This window comes from Agelaius phoeniceus, chromosome 37 (assembly GCF_051311805.1).
Source record: "Agelaius phoeniceus isolate bAgePho1 chromosome 37, bAgePho1.hap1, whole genome shotgun sequence".
NCBI classification, from domain to species: domain Eukaryota; kingdom Metazoa; phylum Chordata; class Aves; order Passeriformes; family Icteridae; genus Agelaius; species Agelaius phoeniceus.
In genome coordinates this window covers 1,321,125-1,346,643 of record NC_135302.1, presented here as the reverse complement: position 1 = coordinate 1,346,643, position 25,519 = coordinate 1,321,125, and the positions used below count along the sequence as shown (strand labels likewise).

At 53.5% G+C, this 25,519-nt stretch overlaps 1 protein-coding gene and 1 long non-coding RNA gene across 2 annotated transcripts; both read right to left on the bottom strand.

Annotated features, from left to right (window-relative positions):
• Window positions 1-2,032: 2,032 nt before the first annotated feature.
• U2AF2 (U2 small nuclear RNA auxiliary factor 2) lies at window positions 2,033-25,519 on the bottom strand. Its single transcript, XM_077170957.1, is given in 15 exon segments — window positions 2,033-2,191; window positions 2,193-2,308; window positions 6,258-6,507; window positions 9,858-9,944; window positions 12,806-12,897; window positions 12,900-12,927; window positions 14,156-14,235; window positions 15,673-15,811; window positions 17,102-17,159; window positions 17,316-17,374; window positions 18,291-18,442; window positions 19,468-19,571; window positions 20,681-20,710; window positions 22,429-22,564; window positions 25,324-25,519. Coding segments are annotated over 15 exon segments (1,398 nt in total). The 5' UTR covers window positions 25,373-25,519; the 3' UTR covers window positions 2,033-2,173.
• On the bottom strand, window positions 2,442-5,801 carry LOC143691917 (uncharacterized). Its single transcript, XR_013179718.1, has 3 exons — window positions 5,699-5,801; window positions 4,300-4,317; window positions 2,442-2,494 (listed from the first exon to the last, which is right to left on the bottom strand). It is a non-coding gene; the product is annotated as an uncharacterized LOC143691917 (long non-coding RNA).

Genomic DNA, 25,519 nt, shown 5'->3' with positions numbered 1-25,519 from the left:
CCGCCGCCGCTTTGCTGATGCTGGCCAGGGCCTGCCGCGCCTTCTCCCACTCGGGGTTCTCGGGGGGCGCCGGGGGGCTCCTCCCGCGCGGGGCCCGCACCGCCGGGAGCGCCTCCGGGAGCGCCTCCGGGAGCGGCGCCGAGCGCGAACGGGGCGGCCCTGAGGGAGCAACGGAACCGCGCTCGGTCAAACCGGCCCCGCTCTGCCCGCGCCCTCCCCCGTCCCGGAGCTCCTCTCACCACTCGCGTTGGTCGCCCAGGTTGGCGGCCATGGTCGGGGGCCGCTCCCGCCGCCGGGGTCGCGATTATCGCGACAGGAGCGGCCGCAACTCCGGGGACCCAAGATGGCGGCGCCGCTGCCTCTCCCCTCACGGAGCCGCTTCCGGTCAGCGCGCGCGGCGCTCGGCCAATGGGAGGGCGAAGTGAGGGGCGCGCGCGGCGCCCGGCCAATGGGAGGGCGAAGGGCGGGGCGCGCGCGGCGCTCGGCCAATGGGAGTGCGAGGCGCGGGGCAACGGCGGCCGCGCGAGGACAAAGTAACGGCGAGGGCGCGAGGGAGGACGGCGGACGGCGGCTGCGAGGGGACAAACTGACGGAGATGGCGCGCGCGCGCGGGGATTTCGGGGAGAATTTGGGGGATTTTGGGGGTCCCAGGGGAAAAACTGGAGGGGAACCCGTCTGTAGTCACCCCCCCCACCGCTCCACCCAAAATTGGGGCATTTTATCATCAAAACTGGGAGCTTTTATCCCCAAAACTGGGCGGTTGTTCACCAAAATCGGGGATCTGGGTCCCCAAACTTGAAGGATTTTAGCCCCAGAATTGGGGGGGTTCATCCCCAAAATTTGGGGTCTGAGTCCCCAAAACTGGGGGTTTTTAATCCCCAAAATTGGGGTTTTAATCCCCAAAACTCGGGATTTTAATTACCAAAACTGAGGGATTTTAATCTCCAAAACTGAGGGATTTAGCCCGAAAACCTGGGAGTGTGTTCCCCAAAACTGAGGGGTTTTGAATCCCAAAATTGGGAGTTTTTAACCCCCAAAACCAGGGGATTTTACCCAAAACTGGGGGATTTTAACCTCCAAAATCAGGGATGGCCTGGCTCCCCAAAACCAGGAGGTTTTACCCCAAAATTGGGATTTTAACCCCAAACCTGGGATTTCACCCCAAACCGGAGTTTTCAATCATAAATTCCGAAGTTTTTGTCCCCAAACCCGGCGGATTTCACCCCAAACCCGGGGGAGTTTAAGCCCCAAAATTGAGACTTCTTAACCCCAAAATTGGAATTTTTACCCCAAAATTGGGAATTTTTACCCAAACCTGGGAGTTTTTACCCCAAACCCGGGGATTTCACCCCAAAACTGGGAGGTTTTTCCCTAAAACCGGGGGATTTCACCCCAAAACCCAAAGTCTTTAACCCCAAACCTGAGGATTTCACCCCAAAATTGGGAGGTTTTTCCTAAAACCGGGGGATTTCACCCCAAAACCCAAAGTCTTTAACCCCAAACCTGAGGATTTCACCCCAAAATTGGGAGGTTTTTTCCCTAAAACCTGGGGATTTCACCCCAAAACCCAAAGTTTTTAACCCCAAACCCGGGGATTTCACCCCAAAACTGGGAGATTTTTCGCTAAAACCGGGGGATTTCACCCCAAAACCCAAACTTTTTAACCCCAAACCTGAGGATTTCACCCCAAAACCGGGACTTTTTTTTACCCCAAATTTGGGAATTTTGACCCAAACTCCTCCGATTCCCCCCAAACCGCCCCCACCCCCCCACATCAATAAATTCACCAAAAAAACACCAAAAAACACCAAAAACACCAAAAACACCAAAAACACAAAAACTGGAAAAATCGTTTAATCCTGGGGGGGGGGGGGTGGTGGGGTGGGGGAGGGGCTCTCGGGGTGGGGGTGGGGGTTTTTCCCCTCCCCCCCCTTTCGCCGCCGCCCCTCCCCCCCCTTTTCCCTCCAATACCAAAAAACGGGGGGGGGTGGGGCTGGGGGGAGGGGCGGGGGGAGGGGGCGGGTGGGGGGAGGGGCGGCAAAGCTACAACGAGAAACCAGCGCGGGGGGGAGGGGCGAAATTTTTGGGGTAAAACCGCGGGAAATCGGGGCTGGAGTGGGCGGGGCTCGGAGGGGGGGAAGGGGGCGGGGCTCGGAGGGGAAAAGGGGCGGGGCTACCAGAAGTCGCGGCGGGTGATAGGAGTCGGGGTCGCAGAACTTGGTGACCACCACGCGGTTGGCGAACTTGCGGCCCGTGAGGCCCTGCATGGCCTTCTGGCAGTCGAAAACCGACGTGAACTCCACGAAAAATCTGCGGGATTTGGGGAAAAAAAACGAGATTTTGGGGCGTTTTGGGGCAGTTTGGGGTATTTTTGTGTTTTGGGGTAAATTTACGGGGATTTGGGGTCATTGGGATGGGGCACAGGGACAGGGGGACAGCCCAGGCCCTGCATGGCCTTCTGGCAGTCGAAAACAGACGTGAACTCCACAAAAATCTGCGAAATTTGGGGAAAAAAACCGAGATTTTGGGGCATTTCGGGGAAGTTTTGGGGCAGTTTTGGGTTTTGGGGTAAATTCATGGGGATTTGGGGCTGTTTGGGGTGATTTTGGGGGGATTTGGGGGCATAAGGACACAGGGGCCTTCTGGCAGTCGAAAACCGACGTGAACTCCACGAAAATCTGCGAAATTTGGGGAAAAAAACCGAGATTTTGGGGCATTTCGGGGCATTTTTGAGATTTGGGTCATTTTGGGGTGATTTTGGGTCATCTCGGGGGGATTTGGGGTCATTTCGGGAGGATTCAGGTCAGTAAGGACACAGGGCCTTCTGGCAGTCAAAAACCGACGTGAACTCCACGAAAATCTGCGGGATTTGGGAAAAAAACTGAGATTTTGGGGCATTTTTCTGTTTTGGGGTGATTTCATGGGGATTTGGAGCTGTTTGGGGCCATTGAGAGGGAGCACGGACAGAGGGGCACAGGGGCCTTCTGGCAGTCAAAAACAGACGTGAACTCCACGAAAATCTGCGGGATTTGGGGAAAAAAAACGAGATTTTGGGGCATTTTGGGGAAGTTTTGGGGTATTTTTGTGTTTTGGGTGATTTCATGGGATTTGGGGCTGTTTGGGGTCATTTCAGGGGGATTTGGGGCATAAGGACACAGGGGCCTTCTGGCAGTCGAAAACAGACGTGAACTCCACGAAAATCTGCGAGATTTGGGGAAAAAAACCGAGATTTTGGGGCATTTCGGGGCATTTTTGAGATTTGGGTCATTTTGGGGTGATTTTGGGTCATTTTGGGGGGATTTTGGGGTCATTTTTGGGTGATTTTGGGTCATTTTTGGGTGATTTTGGGTCAGTAAGGACACAGGGACCCTCTGGCAGTCGAACGCTGATGTGAACTCCATGGCCCAGCCCCAGGGCCACACCTGGGCACACCTGGGGCACACCTGGTGACACACCTGGGCACACCTGGGACACACCTGAGCACACCTGGGCACACCTGGGGCACATCTGGGCACACCTGGGACACACCTGGGGCACCACAGACACACCTGGGCACACCTGGGGCACCACAGACACACCTGGGGCACCACAGACACACCTGGGCACACCTGGGCACACCTGGGGCACACCTGGGGATACCTGGGGCACACCTGGCACACCTGGGGCACACCTGGGCACACCTGAACACACCTGGGGCACCACAGGTGACCCCGGATCCCCCATTCCTCACCTGGGCACCCCCACATTGGCTGTGGGATCTCAATGGATTTAACCCTTTCCCTGCCTGTTCCCATCCAGCACACCTGGGCACACCTGGGCACACCTGGCACACAGGTGACCCCATATCTCCCATTTCTCACCTTTCCACACCCGGGTACTTCGACTCCATCCACGGGCCGCGGGATCTCGATGGATTTGACCCATTCCCATTCCCATCCCAGCCCATTCCCAGCATACCTGGGCACACAGGTAACCCCATATCTCCCATTTCTCACCTTTCCACACCCGGGCACCTCCACGCCGTCCACGGGCCAGGGGATCTCGATGGATTTGACGGTGCCGTACCTGCCCCACTCCCATTCCTATGCCCCCAGTACCCATTCCCAGCACACCTGGGCACACCTGGGCACACAGGTGACCCCGTTTCTCAGCTCTCTCACCTTTCCACACCCAGGTACCTCCACGCCGTCCACGGGCCGGGGAATCTCGATGGATTTGACGGTGCCGTACCTGCCCCATTCCCATTCCCTCGGTGCCACACCTGGGCACACAGGTGAGCTGATATCTCCCATTTCTCACCTTTCCACACCCAGGCACCTCCACGCCGTCCACGGGCCGGGGGATCTCGATGGATTTGACCCATCCCCATTCCCATCCCAGCCCATTCCCAGCACACCTGGGCACACAGGTGAGTCCATATGATGCTGTATTTTGGATTTCTCACCTTTCCACACCCAGGTACTTCGACTCCATCCACGGGCCGCGGGATCTCGATGGATTTGACGGTGCCGTACCTGCCCCATTCCCATTCCCATCCCCTCAGTGCCACACCTGGGCACACCTGGGCACACAGGTGACCCATATTTCCCATTTCTCACCTTTCCACACCCGGGCACCTCGACTCCATCCACGGGCCGCGGGATCTCGATGGATTTGACGGTGCCGTACCTGCCCCATTCCCATTCCTATGCCCCCAGTACCCATTCCCAGCACACCTGGGCACACAGGTGAGTCCATATGATGCTGTATTTTGGATTTCTCACCTTTCCACACCCAGGTACCTCCACTCCATCCACGGGCCGCGCGATCTCAATGGATTTGACGGTGCCGTACCTGCCCCACTCCCATTCCCATCCCCTCAGTGCCACACCTGGGCACACAGGTGAGTGGATATTTTGGATTTCTCACCTTTCCACACCCGGGTACTTCGACTCCATCCACAGGCCGCGGGATCTCGATGGATTTGACGGTGCCGTACCTGCCCCATCCCATTCCCATCCCCTCAGTGCCACACCTGGGCACACCTGGGCACACAGGTAACTCTGTATTTCCCATTTCTCACCTTTCCACACCCAGGCACCTCCACTCCATCCACGGGCCGGGGGATCTCGATGGATTTGACGGTGGCGTACCTGCCCCACTCCCACCCATTCCCTGCACACCTGGGCACACCTGGGCACACAGGTGAGTCCATATGATGCTGTATTTTGGATTTCTCACCTTTCCACACCCAGGCACCTCCACGCCATCCACGGGCCGCGGGATCTCGATGGATTTGACGGTGCCGTACCTGCCCCATTCCCATCCCCAGCACACCTGGGCACACCTGGGCACACAGGTGACCCCGTTCTCAGCTCTCTCACCTTTCCACACCCGGGCACCTCCACGCCGTCCACGGGCCGCGGGATCTCGATGGATTTGACGGTGCCGTACCTGCCCCATTCCCTCCCTGCCTGTTCCCATCCCCTCAGTGCCACACCTGGGCACACAGGTGACCCATATTTTGGATTTCTCACCTTTCCACACCCAGGTACCTCCACGCCATCCACGGGCCGCGGGATCTCGATGGATTTGACGGTGCCGTACCTGCCCCATTCCCATTCCCATCCCCTCCCTGCCTGTTCCAGCACACCTGGGCACACAGGTGAGTCCATATGATGCTGTATTTTGGATTTCTCACCTTTCCACACCCGGGCACCTCGACGCCGTCCACGGGCCGGGGGATCTCGATGGATTTGACGGTGCCGTACTTGCCCCACTCCCATTCCCATCCCCTCAGTGCCACACCTGGGCACACCTGGGCACACAGGTGAGTTCATATTTTGGATTTCTCACCTTTCCACACCCAGGTACTTCGACTCCATCCACGGGCCGCGGGATCTCGATGGATTTGACGGTGCCGTACCTGCCCCATTCCCATCCCCATCCCCTCAGTGCCACACCTGGGCACACCTGGGCACACAGGTAACTCTGTATTTCCCATTTCTCACCTTTCCACACCCAGGCACCTCCACGCCGTCCACGGGCCGCGGGATCTCGATGGATTTGACGGTGCCGTACCTGCCCCACTCCCATTCCCAGCACACCTGGGCACACAGGTGAGTCCATATTTTGGATTTCTCACCTTTCCACACCCGGGCACCTCCACTCCATCCACAGGCCGCGGGATCTCGATGGATTTGACGGTGCCGTACCTGCCCCACTCCCATTCCCAGCACACCTGGGCACACAGGTGACCCCATATCTCCCATTTCTCACCTTTCCACACCCAGGTACTTCGACTCCATCCACGGGCCGGGGGATCTCGATGGATTTGACGGTGCCGTACTTGCCGCACTCGTCGCGCACGTCCTCCACGATCTCCTCGTACTCCTCGTCGTCCAGCAGCTCCTCGGGCAGGACCATGTTGAGCAGGCACAGCACCTCCGTGGGGTGCCCGCCCATCTGCACCTGCGAGCTCATCAGCCCCGGCACCTGCAGCGTCACCGGCGTCTGGTTGATGGTGCTCTGGGGACGGGGAAAATGGGGGTAAATAAATGGGGGAAATGGGATAAAAATGGGGAATGTTGGGGGAAAAAATGGGGGAATATGGGGAGAAAAAACGGGGGGAAATGGGAAATGTTGGGGAAAAATGGGGGGAATATGGGGGAAATGGGAAATGTTGGGGGGAAATAATGGGGAAATTGGGGGAAAAAAACGGGGGGAAATATGGGGGGAAATGGGGAATGTTGGGGGAAAGTGAGGGGAAATATGGGGGAAAATGGGAAATGTTGGGGGAAAAAAATGGGGAAATAATTGGGGGAAAAAAACGGGGGGAAATATGGGGGGAAATGGGGAATGTTGGGGGAAAAAAATGGGGGAAATGGGAGATGTTGGGGGGAATTAACCGGGGAAAATGGGGAATGTTAGGGGAAAATAATGGGGAAATTGGGGAAAAAAAACAGGGGGAAAATGAGAAATGTTGGGGGAAAATAATGGAAAAAAAGGGAAATGTTGGGGGGAAAATGGGGAAAAGGTGAGGGAAAAATGGGATAAAAATGGGGAATGTTGGGGGAAATAATGGGGGAAAATGGGGAAAAGGTGAGGGGAAAAATGGGATAAAAATGGGAATGTTGGGGGGAAATAATAGGGGGAAATGGGAAATGTTTGGGGGAAAAAACATGATAAAAATGGGAAATGTTGGGGAAAAAATGGGGGGAAAATGGGAAATGTTGGGGGAAAATAATGGGGAAATCGGGAAAAAAAAACGGGGGGAAATATGGGGGGAAATGGGGAATGTTGGGGGAAATAATGGGGGAATATGGGGAAAAAAAACGGGGAAATATGGGGGGAAATGGGGAATGTTGGGGGAAAGTGAGGGGGAATATGGGGGGAAATGTTGGGGGAAAACGGGGGAAATTGGGGAAAAAAATGGGGGACATATGGGGGGAAATGGGAAATGTTGGGGGGAAATAATGGGGAAATTGGGGAAAAAAAACAGTGGGAAAATGGGAAATGTTGGGAAAAAAATGGGGGGAAATGGGAAATGTTGGGGAAAATAATGGGGGGGAAATGGGAGAGAAGGTGAGGAAAAATAAACGGGATAAAAATGGGAAATGTTGGGGAAAATGGCAGGGAAAATCGGGGAAAAGGTGAGGGGAAAATAAAAGGGGGAAATGGAAAATGTTGGGAAAAAAATGGGGGGAAAGTGAGGGGAAATATGGGGGGAAATGGGGAATGTTGGGGGGAAAACAGGGGAAAAACAGGGGAAAAGGTGAGGGGAAAAAACAAGGGAAATCGGGGAAAAGGTGGGGGAAAAAAATGGGATAAAAATGGGAAATGTTGGGGGGAAAACGGGGAAAAGGTGAGGGGAAAATATGGGGGGGAAATGGGAAATGTTGGGGGAAATAAATGGGGGAAAATGGGAAATGTTGGGGGAAAAAAAATGGATTAAAATGGGAAATGTTGGGGAAAAACAGGGAAAAAAACGGGATGGAAATGGGAAATGTTGGGGGGAAAACGGGGAGAATGGAAAATGTTGGGGGAAAAAAATGGGATAAAAATGGGAAATGTTGAGGGAAAAAATGAGGGTGAAAATGGAGGGGGGGGAAACGTGAGGTAAAAAGGGATAAAAATGGGAAATATTTTCCCCAATTCCTCCCCATTTTTTCCTATTTTTTATCCCATTTCCCCCCCATTTTCCCAGTATTTTCCCCAATTTTTCCCATTTTTTCTGCCATTTTCCCCCATTTTTCCCCCCTTTTCCTCAATTTTCCCCATTTTCCCCCCAAATTTTCTGACCTTTCCCCCCGATTTCCCCAAATTTTATAATATTTTCCCCCATTTTTCCCCCCATTTTCTCCCCCTTTGTTCCTCAATATTTCCCATTTTCATCCCCAAATTTTCTGATCTTTTCCCATTTTCCCCCAATTTTCCCCCAAATTTTCTAATATTTTCCCCCATTTTTCTCAACATTTCCAGACCCCCCTCACCCTGAATTTGGGGAGGGGTCCCCAAACCTTCCCCTCCCCAGATTTTGGGATGGATTCCCCAAAAAACCCCCCCAAAAAACCCCAAAAAATCCCCATATCTTCCAAAAGCTTCCACCAAAAAACCCCAAATTTTGGGAGGGGTCCCCGAGCCCCCCCAAATTTTGGGGAGGGGTCCCCAAACCTTCCCCCCCCAGATTTTGGGATGGATTCCCCAAAAAAAAACCCCAAAAAACCCAAAAACACCCCAAAAAAATCCCCATATCTTCCAAAAACTTCCACCAAAAAACCCCAAATTTTGGGGAGGGGTCCCTGAGCTCTCCCAGATTTTGGGGAGGGGTCCCCAGAGCCCCCCCTCCAGATTTTGGGATGGATTCCCCCAAAAAAAACCAAAAAAACCCCCAAAAACCCCAAAAACCCCCCAAAAAATCCCCATATCTTCCAAAAGCTTCCACCAAAAAAACCCCAAATTTTGGGGAGGGGTCCCTGAGCCCCCCGTGAATTTGGGGAGGGGTCCCCAAACCGCCCCCCCCCCAGATTTTGGGATGGATTCCCCAAAAAACACCCCAAAAATCCCCATATCTTCAAAAGGCTTTGACCAAAAAACCCCAAATTTTGGGGAGGGGTCCCCAAGCCCCCCCAGATTTTGGGGAGGGGTCCCCGAGCCCCCCCCAGATTTTGGGGAGGGGTCCCCAGAGCCTCACCCCCAGATTTTGGGATGGATTCCCCAAAAAACCCCCCCAAAAAACCCCAAAAAATCCCCATATCTTGGAAACGCTTCCACCAAAAAACCCCAAATTTTGGGGAGGGGTCCCCGAGCCCCCCCAGATTTTGGGGAGGGGTCCCCGAGCCCCCCCAGATTTTGAGGAGGGGTCCCCAAAAAACCCCCCAAAAAACCCCCCCAAAAACCCCACAAAAAATCCCCATATCTTGGAAACACTTCCACCAAAAAACCCCAAATTTTGGGGAGGGGTCCCCGAGCCCCTCCAGATTTTGGGGAGGGGTCCCCAGACCCTACACCCCAAATTTTGGATGGATCCCCCAAAAAAAAACCCTAAAAACCCCCCAAAAACCCCCCAAAAAATCCCCATATCTTGGAAAAACTTCCACCAAAAAACCCCAAATTTTGGGGAGGGGTCCCCGAGCCCCCCCAGATTTTGGGGAGGGGTCCCCAGACCCTACACCCCAAATTTTGGGATGGATCCCCCAAAAAAAACCCCCAAAAAACCCCCCCAAAACCCCCCAAAAAAATCCCCATATCTTGGAAACGCTTCCACCAAAAAACCCCAGATTTTGGGGAGGGGTCCCCGAGCCCCCCCAGATTTTGGGGAGGGGTCCCCGAGCCCCCCCATCCGCCGTGAATTTGGGGAGGGGTCCCCACTCACTCACCAGGGTGGCGTTCTTGGCCCCCACGCTCGCCCTCTGCACCAGCAGCTTCTTGTCCCCGAGCTGCATCCCATTGAGGCCGGCGATGGCCTGGGGGGCACGGGGGGACACGGGGTCAGGGACCCCTCCCCAAATTGGGGAGAGACCAGGGACCCCCTCCCCAAATTGGGGGAGAGCCCAGGGACCCCCTCCCCAAATTATGGGAGAGACCGGGGACCCCCTCCCCAAATTATGGGGGAGAGACCAGGGACCCCCTCCCCAAATTATGGGAGAGACCAGGGACCCCTCCCCAAATTATGGGAGGAGCCCAGGGACCCCTCCCCAAATTATGGGGGAGCCCAGGGACCCCCTCCCCAAATTGGGGGAGAGCCCGGGGACCCCCTCCCCAAATTTGGGGAATTTGGGGAGAGTTTGGGGGGAAATTCTGGGATTTTGGGGCGTTTTTGGGGGGGATTTGGGGTTTTATGAAGATTTGGGGGGGTCAGGGACCCCCACTCAAAATTTGGGGGAGAGCCCGGGGACCCCTCCCCAAATTGGGGGAGAGACCAGGGACCCCCTCCCCAAATCCGGGGGGGTTTGGGGAGAGCTTGGGGGGAAATTCTGGGATTTTGGGGGGGATTTTGAGGGGGATTTGGGGCATTTTTTGGGGGGATTTGGGTTTTTTTAAAGATTTGGGACCCCCACTCAAAATCTGGGGGAAAATTGGGGACCCCCTCCCCAAATCTGGGGGGCTTTGGGGACCCCCTCCCCAAATCTGGGGGGGTTTGGGGGGAAATTCTGGGATTTTTGGGGGGATTTGAGGCACGTTTTGAGGGGGGGGATTTGGGGTTTTATGAAGATTTGGGAGGTCAGGACCCCCTCCCCAAATTTTGGGGAGAGCCCAGGGACCCCTCCCCAAATTTGGGGGGGTTTGGAGACCCCCCCAGGAGTGGATTTGGGGCAGAAATGGGGGGAAATTCTGGGATTTTGGGGCATTTTTTGGGGGGGATTTGGGCATTTAGAAAGATTTGGGATCCCTACTCGAAATCTGGGGGGAAATTGGGGACCCCTCCCCAAATTATGGGGAGCCCAGGGACCCCTCCCCAAATTATGGGGGAGCCCAGGGACCCCTCCCCAAATTAGGGGGGCTTTGGGGGGAAATTCTGGGATTTTGGGGGAGATTTGGGGCGTTTTTTGGGGGGAATTTGGGGTTTTACAAAGATTTGGGACCCCCATCGAAATCTGGGGGGAAATTGGGGACCCCTCCCCAAATTATGGGAGGAGCCCGGGGACCCCCTCCCCAAATCCAGGGGGGTTTGGGGAAAATTTTGGGATTTTGGGGGGATTTGGGGGCGTTTTTTGGGGGGGATTTGGCATTTAGAAAGATTTGGGACCCCCACTCCAAATATGGGGGGGAGCCCAGGGACCCCCTCCCCAAATTATGGGGAGAGGCCTGGACCCCCTCCCCAAATTTGGGGGGGTTTGGGGGGATATTCTGGGATTTTGGGGAGGATTTGGGGGCGTTTTTTGGGGACGGGATTTGGGGTTTTATAAAGATTTGGGACCCCCACTCTAAATTTGGGGGAAATTGGGGACCCCCTCCCCAAATTTGGGGGGGTTTGGGGACCCCTCCCCAAATTATGGAGGAGCCCAGGGACCCCCTCCCCAAATCTGGGGGGGTTTGGGGACCCCCAGGAGTGGATTTGGGGCTGATTTTGGGTGGATTTTGGGCTGTTTTGGGGCCATTTTTGGGCAGTTTCTGGGCTGTTTTGTGTGGATTTGGGGAGGATTTTTTGGGTGGATTTTGGGCAGTTTTGAGCAGATTTTGGGGCTGTTGTTTTGGGCCATTTCTGAGCAGTTTCTGGGGCAGATTTTGGGTCACTTTTGGGTGTTTTTGGTACCTGGTCAGTGACGTTGATGTCCACGTACTCGCTGATTTTGGGCCGTTTTTGGGCAGTTGTTTTGAGCCATTTTGGGCAGTTTTTGGGGCAGTTTTTGCACAGTTTTTGGGGCAGTTTTTGCACAGTTTTTGGGGCAGTTTTTGGGCCGTTTCTGGGGCAGATTTTGGGTCATTTTTGGGTGTTTTTGGTACCTGGTCAGTGACGTTGATGTCCACGTACTCGCTGATTTTGGGGCAGTTTTGGGCTGTTGTTTTGGGCCATTTTGGGTACATTTTGCACAGTTTTTGGGGCAGTTTTTGCACAGTTTTTTAGCAATTTTTGGGGCAGTTTTTGGGGCAGATTTTGGGCCGTTTCTGGGGCAGATTTTGGGTCGTTTTTGGGTGTTTTTGGTACCTGGTCAGTGACGTTGATGTCCACGTACTCGCTGATTTTGGGCTGTTTTGGGCTGTTGTTTTGGGCCATTTTGGGGCAGTTTTTGGGCAGTTTTTGCACAGTTTCTGGGACAGACTTTGAGCAGTTTTTGGGGCAGATTTTGGGTCATTTCTGGGTGTTTTTGGTACCTGGTCAGTGACGTTGATGTCCACGTACTCGCTGATTTTGGGCCGTTTTGGGGCAGTTTTTGCAGTTTTTGGGGCAGTTTTTGCACAGTTTTTGGGGCAGTTTTTGCACAGTTTCTGGGGCAGACTTTGAGCAGTTTCTGGGGCAGATTTTGGGCCATTTTTGGGCAATTTTGGTACCTGGTCAGTGACGTTGCTGTCCACGTACTCGCTGATTTTGGGCAGTTTTGGGCTGTTGTTTTGGGCCATTTTTGGGCAGTTTTTGGGGCAGTTTTTGCACAGTTTTTGGGGCAGACTTTGAGCAGTTTCTGGGGCAGTTTTTGGGTCATTTTGGGTGTTTTTGGTACCTGGTCAGTGACGTTGATGTCCACGTACTCGCTGATTTTGGGCCGTTTTGGGGCAGTTTTTGCACAGTTTTTTGGGCAGTTTATTAGCAATTTTTGGGGCAGTTTTTGGGCAGACTTTGGGCCGTTTCTGGGGCAGATTTTGGGCCATTTTTGGGCTATTTTGGTACCTGGTCAGTGACGTTGATGTCCACGTACTCGCAGAAGGCGTAGCCCTTGCTCAGCCCCGTGGCGCTGTCCTTGACCAGGTTGAAGGCCTTGAGGGGCCGAAGGACGTCAGCAGCTCCTTCACCTGAATTTGGGAAATTTTGGGGTGAATTTGGGGGATTTTGGGGTCTGGGAGTGGCCCCCAGGACCCAGGAATTCCCCTCTGGAATTTGGGAATTTTCCCCTCTGGAATTTGGGATCCCCCTCCCCAAAATACCCCAGGAATCCCAATCAAACCCATCCCGTTCCTTGTTCGGATTTGAGCAGAATTTGGGAAATTTTGGGGTGAATTTGGGCCATTTTGGGGCTCTGGGAGTGGCCCCAGGATTTGGGAATTCCCCTCTGGATTTGGGAATTTTCCCTCTGGAATTTGGGATCCCCCTCCCCAAAATACCCCAGGAATCCCAATGGACCCCGTCCCGTTCCTGGGGCTGATTTGAGCAGAATTTGGGGAATTTTGGGGGGAATTTGGGCCATTTTGGGGGAGATTTTGGGGTCGGGGAACCCCCCCCCTGGAATTTGGGAACCCCCCCGGGATTTGGGAATTTTTCTCTGGAATTTGAGAATTTTTTCCTCTGGAATTTGGGAATTCTCCCCCTCTGGAACGAGGGAACCCCTCCCAAAAACCCCCAAAATCCCACCCTGGGGTCGATTTTTTGGGGGATTTTAGGGGGATTTGGGGTCTCCTCCCCAGTTTTTAGGATGGGATTTTTGGGGGGATTTTTGGGGGATTTGGGGTCTCCTCCCCAGTTTTTAGGATGGGATTTTTGGGGGATTTTGGGGGAATTTTAGGGGAATTTGGGGTCTCCTCCCCAGTTCAAGGGATGAGATTTTTTTGGGGATTTTTTGGGGAATTTTTGGGAATTTGGGGTCTCTTCCCCAGTTTAAGAAATGGAAATTTTTGGGGGGATTTTGGGGGAATTTGGGGTCTCTTCCCCAGTTTAAGAAATGGAATTTTTTGGGGGATTTTTGTAGGATTTGGGGTCTCCTCCCCAGTTTTTAGAATGGGATTTTTTAGGGGATTTTTTGGGGGGATTTTAGGGATTTTTGGGGAATTTGTGGTCTCCTCCCCAGTTTAAGGGATGAGATTTTTTAGGAAATTTTTTGGGAGGATTTTTGGGGGATTTGGGGTCTCCTCCTCAGTTTAAGGGATGAGATTTTTTGGGGGGATTTTGGGAATTTGGGGTCTTCTCCCCAGTTTAAGAAACGGAATTTTTGGGGGATTTGGGGTCTCCTCCCCAGTTTAAGGGATGAGATTTTTTGGGGGGATTTTTTGGGGGGATTTTAGGGATTTTTGGGGTCCCCCCCCTCACCTGGTCGTCGTTCAGGTAATTGGGGAGGCCCCCAATGAAAAGTTTGTGGGCGGAGTCCGGGACCACCGTGGACACCACACCTGGAAAAGGCCAAAAAAAATCCTAAATTCTCACCTGGAAACCCCAAAATCCCACCTGGAAACCCCAAAATCCCACCTGGAAACCCCAAAATTGCCCTGGAACACCAAAATCCCACCTGGAAACCCCAAAATCCCCACCTGGAACCCCAAAATCCCACCTGGAATCCCCAAAATCCCCACCTGGAACCCCAAATTCTCACCTGGAAACACCAAAATTACCCTGGAAACCCCAAATTCTCACCTGGAAACACCAAAATCCCACCTGGAATCCCCAAAATTCTCACCTGGAAACCCCAAATTCTCACCTGGAATCCCCAAAATCCCACCTGGAAACCCCAAAATTGCCCTGGAACACCAAAATCCCACCTGGAAACCCCAAATTCTCACCTGGAATCCCCAAAATCCCACCTGGAAACCCCAAAATTGCCCTGGAACCACCAAAATCCCACCTGGAAACACCAAAATCCCCCCCAGAAATTGGGAGCATCCCTGATTTTTTGGGCATTTTTGGGCTGATTTCAGAGGATTTTGGGGGGATTTTTGGGCTGATTTCAGGGCTATCTCAGGGTTATTTTTGGGCTGATTTCAGGGTAATTTTGGGCTGATTTTAGGGGATTTTTGGGCTGATTTCAGAGGATTTTGGGGGATTTTTAGGCTGATTTCAGGGCTATCTCAGGGTTATTTGGGGGCTGATTTCAGGGCTATTTTTGGGTTGATTTTGGAGCTATTTTGGGGCTGATTTCAGGGTTATTTTTGGGTTGATTTCAGGGGATTTTTGGGCTGATTTCGGGGCTATCTCAGGGTTATTTTTCGGGTGATTTCAGGGTAATTTTGGGCTGATTTCAGAGAATTTTTGGGGGATTTTTGGGCCTATTTCAAGGCTATCTCAGTGTTATTTTTGGGCTGATTTCAGAGGATTTTTGGGGTGATTTCAGGGCTGATTTCAGGGTATTTTTGGGCTGATTTCACGGTATTTTTGGGCTGATTTCAGGGGATTTTGGGGCTGATTTCAGGGCTGATTTCAGGGCTATTTTTAGAGTGATTTCAGGGTATTTTTGGGGTATATTTGGGGTTATTTTATGATGTTTTGGGGCTCTCACCTGGCACATAGACCGAGGGGTTCTCGGACATGCCGGGCAGGGGTTTGGGCTGATTTCAGGGGATTTTGGGCTGAATTCAGGGTTATTTTTGGGCTCATTTTTGGGGTGTTTTTGGGGTGATTTCAGGGTAATTTTGGGGTGTTTTGGGGCTCTCACCAGGCACATAAACCGAGGGGTTCTCGGACATGCCGGGCAGGGGTTGGGGCTGATTTCAGGGTTATTTTTGGGCTGATTTCAGGGGATTTTGGGGCTGATTTTTGGGCTGACTTTGGGGCTGTTTTTGGGCTGATTTCAGGGGTACTTTTGGGGTGATTTCAGGGGATTTAGGAGCTCTCACCTGGCACATAGACCGAGGGGTTCTCGGACATGCCGGGCAGGGGTTGGTAATCGTGGGGGCCGCCGGATCTTGAGCGACTGCCCTGGAAAATGATCCCATCGAAGGCCATGGCCTGCGTCGTCTCATCCACCGAGCGGAACTGGGGCAGAAAGCACAGAAAACGGTCAGGAATGGGGAAAAAAGCACAAAAATGGGGCAGGAATGGGGAAAAAAGCACAAAAAACGGTCAGGAATGGGGCAGAAACCACTGAAATGGGCAAAAAAGCACAAAAAAACGGGTCAGGAATGGGGCAAAAAGCACAGAAATGGGGCAGGAATGGGGCAGAAAGCACAAAAATGGGGCAGAAACCACAGAAATGGGACAAAAACCACAGAAAACGGGTCAGGAATGGGGCAAAACCCACAAAAATGGGGCAAAAACCACAGAAACGGGTCAGGAATGGGGCAAAACCACAGAAATGGGGCAAAAACCACAGAAACGGGTCAGGAATGGGGCTGGGAATTCAAAATGGGGCTGGAAACACAAAACGGGTGAGAAATGGGGCAGGAAACCCCAAAAATGGTTATGGGAAAACAAAATTGGGTCAGAAATGGGGCTGGGAACCAAAATTGGGTCAGAAACGGGGCAGGGAACCCCAAATTCCTCCCAAAACCTCCCAAATTCACCCCAAAACCCCTTGAATTTCTCCCAAGCCTCCGAATTTGCCCCAAATTTTCCCAAATTCCCCCAAATTCCCCCCAAATTGCCCCAAAACCACCTCGAGGAAGGCGAAGTTCTTGTCCTGGTTGATCTGCACGGCCAGCACGGGGTTCATCCCCAAAACCCCCCAAATTCACCCCAAATTCACCCCAAATCACCAAAAAACCCCAAATTTTCCCAAATTCCCCTGAATTTCCCCCAAAATCACCTCGAGGAAGGCGAAGTTCTTGTCCTGGTTGATCTGCACGGCCAGCACGGGGTTCACCCCCAAAACCCCCCAAATTCACCCCAAATCACCCAAACACCCCCAAATTTTCCCAAATTCACCCCAAATTCACCCCAAATCCCCTGAATTCACCAAAATTCACCCCAAATCCCCCAAATTTTCCCAAAATCCTCAGAATTCTCCCCAAAATCACCTCGAGGAAGGCGAAGTTCTTGTCCTGGTTGATCTGCACGGCCAGCACGGGGTTCCCCAAAATCCCCCAAAATCCCCCAAATTCACCCCAAATTCACCCAAAAACCCCTGAAATCACCCAGAAAAACCCAAATTTTCCCAAATTCCCCCGAATTTTCCCCAAAATCACCTCGAGGAAGGCGAAGTTCTTGTCCTGGTTGATCTGCACGGGGTTCACCCCCAAAATTCACCCAAAATCCCCAAATTCACCCCAAATTCACCCCAAATCACCCAAATTTTCCCAAAATCCTCAGAATTCACCCCAAAATCACCTCGAGGAAGGCGAAGTTCTTGTCCTGGTTGATCTGCACGGCCAGCACGGGGTTCCCCAAAATCCCCAAATTCACCCCAAATTCACCCAAAAACCCCTGAAATCACCCAAAAAACCCCAAATTTTCCCAAATTCCCCTGAATTTCCCCCAAAATCACCTCGAGGAAGGCGAAGTTCTTGTCCTGGTTGATCTGCACGGCCAGCACGGGGTTCCCGGGGCCTGGGTCAGCCCCCCCAGGCGCATTTGGGCATTGAAGAAATCCATCATGGCCTCCTGGGGTGAAAAACGCAAATTTTGGGTCAGAAATATGGAAATTGGGGGTTTGGGGAGGGAAAATCACAAATTTGGGGTCAGAAATGGGAAATTTGGGGTTGTTGCCCACATAGAGGGGCCCCAAAATCCCCAGAAATAACCCCAAATAAACCCCAAATAAACCCAAATAAACCCAAATAAACCTTAATAAATCCCCAATAAACCCCAATTAACCCCAATTAACCCAATTAACCCCATTAACCCGTTAATCACCTTGGTGATGCCGAAGGGGATGTTGCCCATCGAGACACCCCAATTAACCCAATTAGCCCCAATTAGCCCCAATTAACCCCAATTAACCCCAATTAACCCATTAATCACCTCGGTGATGCCGAAGGGGATGTTGCCCATACAGACACACCCCAATTAACCCCAATTAACCCCAATTAACCCAATTAACCCCAATGAATCACCTCGGTGATGCGAAGGGGATGTTGCCCACGTAGAGGCGCCCCAATAACCCCAATTAACCCAATTAACCCCAATTAACCCCAATTAACCCCAATTAACCCCAATTAATCACCTCGGTGATGCCGAAGGGGATGTTGCCCATACAGACAGACCCCAATAACCCCAATTAACCCCAATTAACCCCAATTAACCCCAATTAACCCCATTAATCACCTCAGTGATGCCGAAGGGGATGTTGCCCATACAGACACGCCCCAATTAACCCCAATTAACCCCAATTAACCCGTTAATCACCTCGGTGATGCCGAAGGGGATGTTGCCCATACAGACACACCCCAATTAACCCAATTAACCCCAATTAACCCCAATTAATCACCTCGGTGATGCCGAAGGGGATGTTGCCCATACAGACACACCCCAATAACCCCAATTAACCCCAATTAACCCCAATTAACCCCTCCATCACCTCGGTGATGCCGAAGGGGATGTTGCCCACGTAGAGGCGCCGCGCCTGCCGCGTCATTTGGCTGCCGACCACGGGCACCGGCGTGGGGGTGACGGCCAGGCCGTCCGGGGTCATGGTGGGGAGCAGGGCCGTGGCTGGGATCTGACCCGCGGCTGGGAGGGGGGAATACAGAGATTATGGGGTGTTTGGGGTCTCTAGGATGGGTTATGGGGGATTTGGGGGGTTTGGGGCTGTTTGGGGGGGATTTGGGGCCGTCCGGGGTCATGGTGGGGAGCAGGGCCGTGGCTGGGATCTGACCCGCGGCTGGGAGGGGGGAATACAGAGATTATGGGAGGGTTTGGGGTCTCTGGGATGGGTTATGGGGGGATTTGGGGGGGATTTGGGGCCGTCCGGGGTCATGGTGGGGAGCAGCGCCGTGGCTGGGATCTGACCCGCGGCTGGGAACGGGGAATACAGAGATTATGGGGGATTTGGGGGTGTTTGGGATGGGTTATGGGGGTGTTTGGGGTGGATTTGGGGGGTCCTGAGGGGATTTGGGGCCGTTTGGGGTCTCTGAGATGGGTTTAGGGGGGGTTTGGGGTGGATTTGGGGCTGTTTGGGGTGGATTTGGGGGGTCCTGAGGGATTTGGGCCGTTTGGGGTCTCTGGATTGGGTTATGGGGGGGTTATGGGGTGTTTGGGGCTGTTTAGAGGGGATTTGGGGCTGTTTGGGGTCTCTGGGATGGGTCATGGGAAGTTCTGGGGGGGTTTGGGGCGATATGAGGGGATTTGGGGCCATTTGGAGGGGATTTGGGGCCGTTTGGGGTCTCTGGGATGGGTTATGGGGGGTTTTGAGGGGATTTGGGGCCGTTTGGGGTCTCTAGGATGGGTTTAGGGGGGGTTGGGGTGGATTTGGGGCCGTTTGGGGTGGATTTGGGGGGTCCTGAGGGGATTTGGGGCCGTTTGGGGTCTCTGGGAGGGCTCACGGGGTGGCCCTGGAAGGATCTGGGGGCTCCTGATGGGGCTTGGAGGGACCTTGGGGGGATTTGGGGGGATTTGGGGGGTCTGGGGTCTCCAGAAGTTATGGGGGGGTCCCTGTGGGTCTGGGGGGTCCCTGTGGGTCCCTGTGGGGTTTGGGGGGTCCCTGTGGGTTTGGGGGGGTCCCGGGGGGGTCTCAGTGAATTTGGGGAGGGTCTCACCCTGCATGGCCTTGTACTGCATGGGGGTGATGTGCTCGAAGCCGGGGGGGGGCACATCCCAATATTTCCGGATTTTCTTTTTCTTCTCGTGCCGGGGGGAGCGGCTGGAAAGGGGGGGGGGGGGGAATGGGGGGGGTTGGGGGATTTGGGGAGGGGGCTGAGCAGGTGAGCCCCCAAAATACCCCAAAAATAACCCAAAAATACCAAAAAAACAGCAAAAAAAACGGCAAAAAACACCCCAAAATACCCTAAAAACACCCCAAAAAACACCTCAGAAACACCAAAAAAACACCCCAGAAACACCCTAAAAACACCCCAGAAACACCAAAAAAGCAGCAAAAAAAACAGCAAAAAAACACCCCAAAAATACCAAAAAACACTCCAAAAACACAGCAGAAAACACCCCAAAAAACACCCCAGAAAACCTCGCCAAAATACCCCAGAAACACCCAAAAACCACCCTGAAAAAACCCCAGAAACGCCCCTAAAAATACCCAAAACCACCCAGAAAATCTCCCAAAAATACCCACAAAAAACCCCTAAAAACCACCCCAAAACCACCCTAAAAAATCTCCCAATAAAAACCCCAAACACCCCAAAAACACCCAAAAAAACACCCCAGAAACCCTCCAAAACCCCTCACCTAAATACCCACAAAACACCCCTAAAAACACCCAAAAACCACCCAAAAACCACCCAAAAAATCTCCCAATGAAAACCCCAAAACAGTCCAAAAATCACCCAAAAACCAGCCCTGAAAACCCCCCAAAAAAAAACCCAAAATCCCCCAAAACCACTCCTAAAACCCCTCCCAAAAACCCCTCAAACCTCCCCAAAAAAACCCTCAAAAATCCACCCCAAAACCCCCCAAAAAACCTCCCCAAAACCTCAAAAAATGCCCCCAAAAAAACCCTAAACCTCCTCCCCAACTGACCCCAAAAAACCCTGAAAACCACCAAAAAAACCTAAAAAAAAACCTAAAAAAAACCCAAAAAACTCTGAAACCCCCCCCAAAAAACCTAAATAAAAAAAACCAAAAAAACTCTGAAAACCACCAAAAAAACCTAAAAAAAACCTAAAAAACCCGCAAAAACTCTGAAACCCCCCCCCAAAAAAACCTAAATAAAAAAACCCAAAAAAACCCCAAAAAACCCCAAAAAACCCCAAATTGCCCCAAAAATCCCCAAATCCCCCCACCCCCCCCCAGGCTCACCTCAGGGGTCCCGAGAGGCTCAGGGGTGACCTGTGGGGGAGGGGCAGCTCAGAGGGGCTCAGAGCCCCCAGTGACCCCAAAATGTCCCCAAGGTGTCCCCAGGTGTGTCCCAGGTGTGTCCCCAATGTCCCCAAGGTGTCCCCAAGGTGTCCCCATTGTCCCAGCTGTGTCCCAGGTGTGTCCCAGGTGTGTCCCCACTGCCCCAGGTGTGCCCCAGGTCTGTCCCCATTGCCCCAGGTGTGCCCCAGGTGTGTCCCAGGTGTGTCCCCAAAATGTCCCCAAGGTGTCCCCAATGTCCCCAGACCTGTCCCCAGTATCTCAGGTGTGTCTCAGGTGTACCCCAGGTGTGTCCCCATTGCCCAGGTGTGTCCCAGGTGTGTCCCCAATGTGTCCCCATTGCCCCCAGTTTGTACCCAAGGTGTCCCCATTGTCCCAGGTGTGTCCCCATTGTCCCAGGTGTGTCCCCACTGCCCCAGGTGTGTCCCAGGTGTGTCCCAGGTGTGTCCCCATTGTCCCAGGTGTGTCCCCATTGTCCCAGGTGTGTCCCCACTGCCCCAGGTGTGTCCCAGGTGTGTCCCAGCTGTGTCCCAGCTGTGTCCCCATTGTCCCAGGTGTCCCCAGGTGTGTCCCAGGTGTGTCCCCACTGTCCCAGGTGTGTCCCAGGTGTGTCCCAGGTGTGTCCCAGGTGTGTCCCCAATGTGCCCCAGGTGTCCCCAGGTGTATCCCAGGTGTCCCCAGGTGTATCTCAGGTGTCCCCAGGTGTGTCCCCATTGTCACCTGCGGCGCCGGCGGTCCCTGCTGACGCTGCGCTGGTCGCGGTTCCTCCCCAATGCCCCCATTGCCCCAGGTGTATCCCCATTGCCCCAGGTGTATCCCCATTGCCCAGGTGTGTCCCCAGGTGTCCCCAGGTGTGTCCCTGTGTCACCTGCGGCGCCGGCGGTCCCTGCTGACGCTGCGCTGGTCGCGGTTCCTCCCCATTGCCCCCAGGTGTATCCCCATTGTCCCAGGTGTGTCCCCATTGCCCCAGGTGTATCCCCAATGCCCAGGTGTGTCCCAGGTGTCCCCAGGTGTATCTCAGGTGTCCCTGTGTCACCTGCGGCGCCGGCGGTCCCTGCTGACGCTGCGCTGGTCGCGGTTCCTCCCCATTGCCCCAGGTGTATCCCCATTGTCCCAGGTGTGTCCCAGGTGTATCCCCAATGTCCCCAATGTGCCCCAGGTGTCCCCAGGTGTGTCCCAGGTGTATCTCAGGTGTCCCCCCTTTACCTGCGGCGCCGGCGGTCCCTGCTGACGCTGCGCTGGTCGCGGTTCCTCCCCATTGCCCCCATTGCCCCCAGGTGTATCCCCAATGTCCCCAATGTGCCCCAGGTGTATCTCAGGTGTCCCCAGGTGTCTCAGGTGTCCCCAGGTGTGTCCCTGTGTCACCTGCGGCGCCGGCGGTCCCTGCTGACGCTGCGCTGGTCGCGGTTCCTCCCCATTGTCCCCAGGTGTATCCCCATTGCCCCAGGTGTGTCTCAGGTGTATCTCAGGTGTATCCCCATTGCCCCCAGGTGTATCCCCAATGCCCAGGTGTATCTCAGGTGTATCTCAGGTGTGTCCCTTTACCTGCGGCGCCGGCGGTCCCTGCTGACGCTGCGCTGGTCGCAGTTCCTCCCCATTGCCCCCATTGTCCCCATTGTCCCCAGGTGTATCCCCATTGCCCCAGGTGTGTCCCAGGTGTCTCAGGTGTGTCCCAGGTGTCCCATTGTCACCTGCGGCGCCGGCGGTCCCTGCTGACGCTGCGCTGGTCGCGGTTCCTCCTCTCCCGGGAGCGGCTGCGCCGTTTGCGGTCGCGGCTGCGGGAGCGGCTGTGGGAGCGCTTGCGGTGCCGGTTCTCCTTGTCCCGCTCTGGAAATGGGGAAAACAGGTTAAAAATGGGTTAAAAACGGGCTAAAAACCCCAAAAATTCATCAAAAACCTGAGCTCTGAGCCGTGCCCTTGCCATGCTCTGGAAACGGGGGAAAACGGGTTAAAAACACAAAAAAATTCACCAAAAATACCCCAAAAAACTGGGCTCTGAGCTGTGGCCTTGTCCCACTCTGGAAACGGGGAAAAACGGGGGAAAATGGGTTAAAAATGGGGAGAAAACCCCAAAAATTCACCAAAAACCTGAGCTCTGAGCCATGGCCTTGTCCTGCTCTGGAAAATGGGGAAAAACGGGGAAAAATGGGTTAAAAATGGGGGGAAAACCCAAAAAATTCACCAAAAACCTGAGCTCTTAACCATGGCCTTGTCCCGCTCTGGAAATGGGGAAAAACGGGGAAAAAGTGGGTTAAAAACCCCAAAAAATTCACCAAAAAATACCCCAAAAAACCTGAGTTCTGAGCCGTGTCCCGGTTCTCCTTGTCCCGCTCTGGAAATGGGGAAAAACGGGTTAAAAACCCAAAAAATTCACCAAAAATACCCCAAAAACCTGAGCTCTGAGCTGTGCCCTTGTCCCACTCTGGAAATGGGGAAAAACGGGGAAAAAACGGGAAAAACGGGGAAAAAACGGGTTAAAAACCCAAAAAAATTCATCAAAAATACCCCAAAACCTGAGCTCTGAACCATGGCCCGGTTCTCCTTGTCCCGCTCTGGAAACAGGGAAAAACGGGGGGAAAATGGGAGAAAAACAGGTTAAAAACCCCAAAAAATTCACCAAAAACCTGAGCTCTGAGCCATGGCCTTGTCCTACTCTAGAGACAGGGAAAAACGGGGAAAAATGGGTTAAAAATGGGGAAAAACCCCAAAAATTCACCAAAAACCTGAGCTCTGAACCATGGCCTTGTCCCGCTCTGGAAACGGGGAAAAACGGGGGGAAAATGGGTTAAAAATGGGGGAAAAACCCAAAAATTCACCAAAAACCTGAGCTCTTAACCATGGCCTTGTCCCGCTCTGGAAATGGGGAAAAACAGGGAAAAAGGGGTTAAAAACCCAAAAAAATACCCCAAAAAACCTGAGCTCTGAGCCGTGGCTTTGTCCCGTTCTGGAAATGGGGAAAAACGGGTTAAAAACGGGGAAAAACCCCAAAAAATTCACCAAAAACCTGAGCTCTGAGCCACGACCTTGTCCTGTTCTGGAAATGGGGAAAAAACGGGTGAAAAACCCCAAAAATTCACCAAAAACCTGAGCTCTGAGCTGTGCCCTTGTCCCGCTCTGGAAATGGGGAAAAACAGGGGAAAAATGGGTGAAAAACCAAAAAAATTCACCAAAAATACCAAAAACCTGAGCTCTGAGCTGTGTCCCGGTTCTCCTTGTCCTGCTCTGGAAATGGAAAAAACGGGTGAAAAATCCCAAAAAATTCACCAAAATTCCCCAAAAAACTGAGGTCTGAGCCATGGCCTTGTCACGCTCTGGGAAATGGGGAAAAACGGGGGGAAAACAGGTGAAAAATCCCAAAAAAATTCACCAAAAACCTGAGCTCTGAACCATGGCCCGGTTCTCCTTGTCCCGCTCTGGGAAATGGGGAAAAACGGGATAAAAAACCCGAAAAATTCACAAAAAATACCCAAAAACCTGAGCTCTGAGCCATGGCCTTGTCACACTCTGAAAATGGGGGAAAAATGGGTGACAAACCCAAAAAAAGTTCACAAAAAAAACCCAAAAAATAACCCCAAATAACATGAAATTCTCTCCCAAATTAACCCCAAGATCCTCCCCAAATTAACCCCAAGTTCCTCCCCAAAATACCCAAATTAACCCCAAAAATCCCCTGATAAATAACCCTAAAATCCCCTGAAAATAACCTAAAATCCCCCCAAAATAACCCCAAATTCCACCCAAATACCCCCAAAATAACCCCAAATTCCCACCCAAAAACCACAAAATTCCCTCCCAAATTAACCCCAAGTTCCTCCCCAAAATAACCCCAAGTTCCTCCCCAAAATACCCCCAAATTAACCCCAAAATCCCCTGAAAAATAACCCTAAAATCCCCCCAAAATAACCCCAAATTCCCCCCAAATTACCCTCAAAGTAACCCCAAATTCTCCCCTCAGATTAACCCCAAATAACCCCAAAATCCTCTCAAAATAACCCCGAATTCTCCCCCAAATTAACCCCAAATACGCCCCAAAATAACTTCAGAATTGGGGGAGGGACCCCAAATTGAGGGGGCTCCAAACTGGGGGGACCCTAAAATTGGGGAGGGGATCACAAAGGGGGGACCCCCAAAATTGAGGGGGATTAAAAATTAGGAAGATCCCAAAATTACAGGGGGGGGTCACGAAGGGGGAACCCCAAAATCGGGAGGGCTCAAAACCCCAAAATTAAGGGGAAGATCAAAAAAGGGGGACCCCAAATTAAGGGGGGGGGGGTTTGAAAACCCCAAAATTGGAGGGACCCCAAAATGGGGGGAGATCAAAATGAGGGGGGACCCAAAATTGAGAGGGGGGGGCTCCAAATGGGGGGGGACCCCAAAATTGAGGGGGGCGGGTCCCGAAGTGGGGACCCCAAAATTGAGGGGGGGGGTCCCGAAGTGGGGACCCCCCCTCAGAGAGCACGCGGTGGGGGAGGGCCGGGGGGCGTGGCCTGTCCCTGAGGGCGGCGCCCCCTCCCTCCCTCGCTCGCTCCCTCCCCCCCTCACGCCGGGGTCGCCCCGTGAGGCGCGGGGGGGGGCGGGGCCGGTACCTTGTTTGTTCTCGTTCAGCTGCCGCTCGAACTCGTCGAAGTCGGACATGGCGGCGCTGGCCGAGCCCTGGCCGAGCCCTCGCGGTGCCTCGGGGCCGCTCCGGTGCCGCCTCCCGCTCCTCTGCCGGGCCGCGCTCAGGCCGCGGCGGCTCGTCCGCGCTCGGCTGCGCTCGGCCACTTCCGGCCGCGCTCGGCC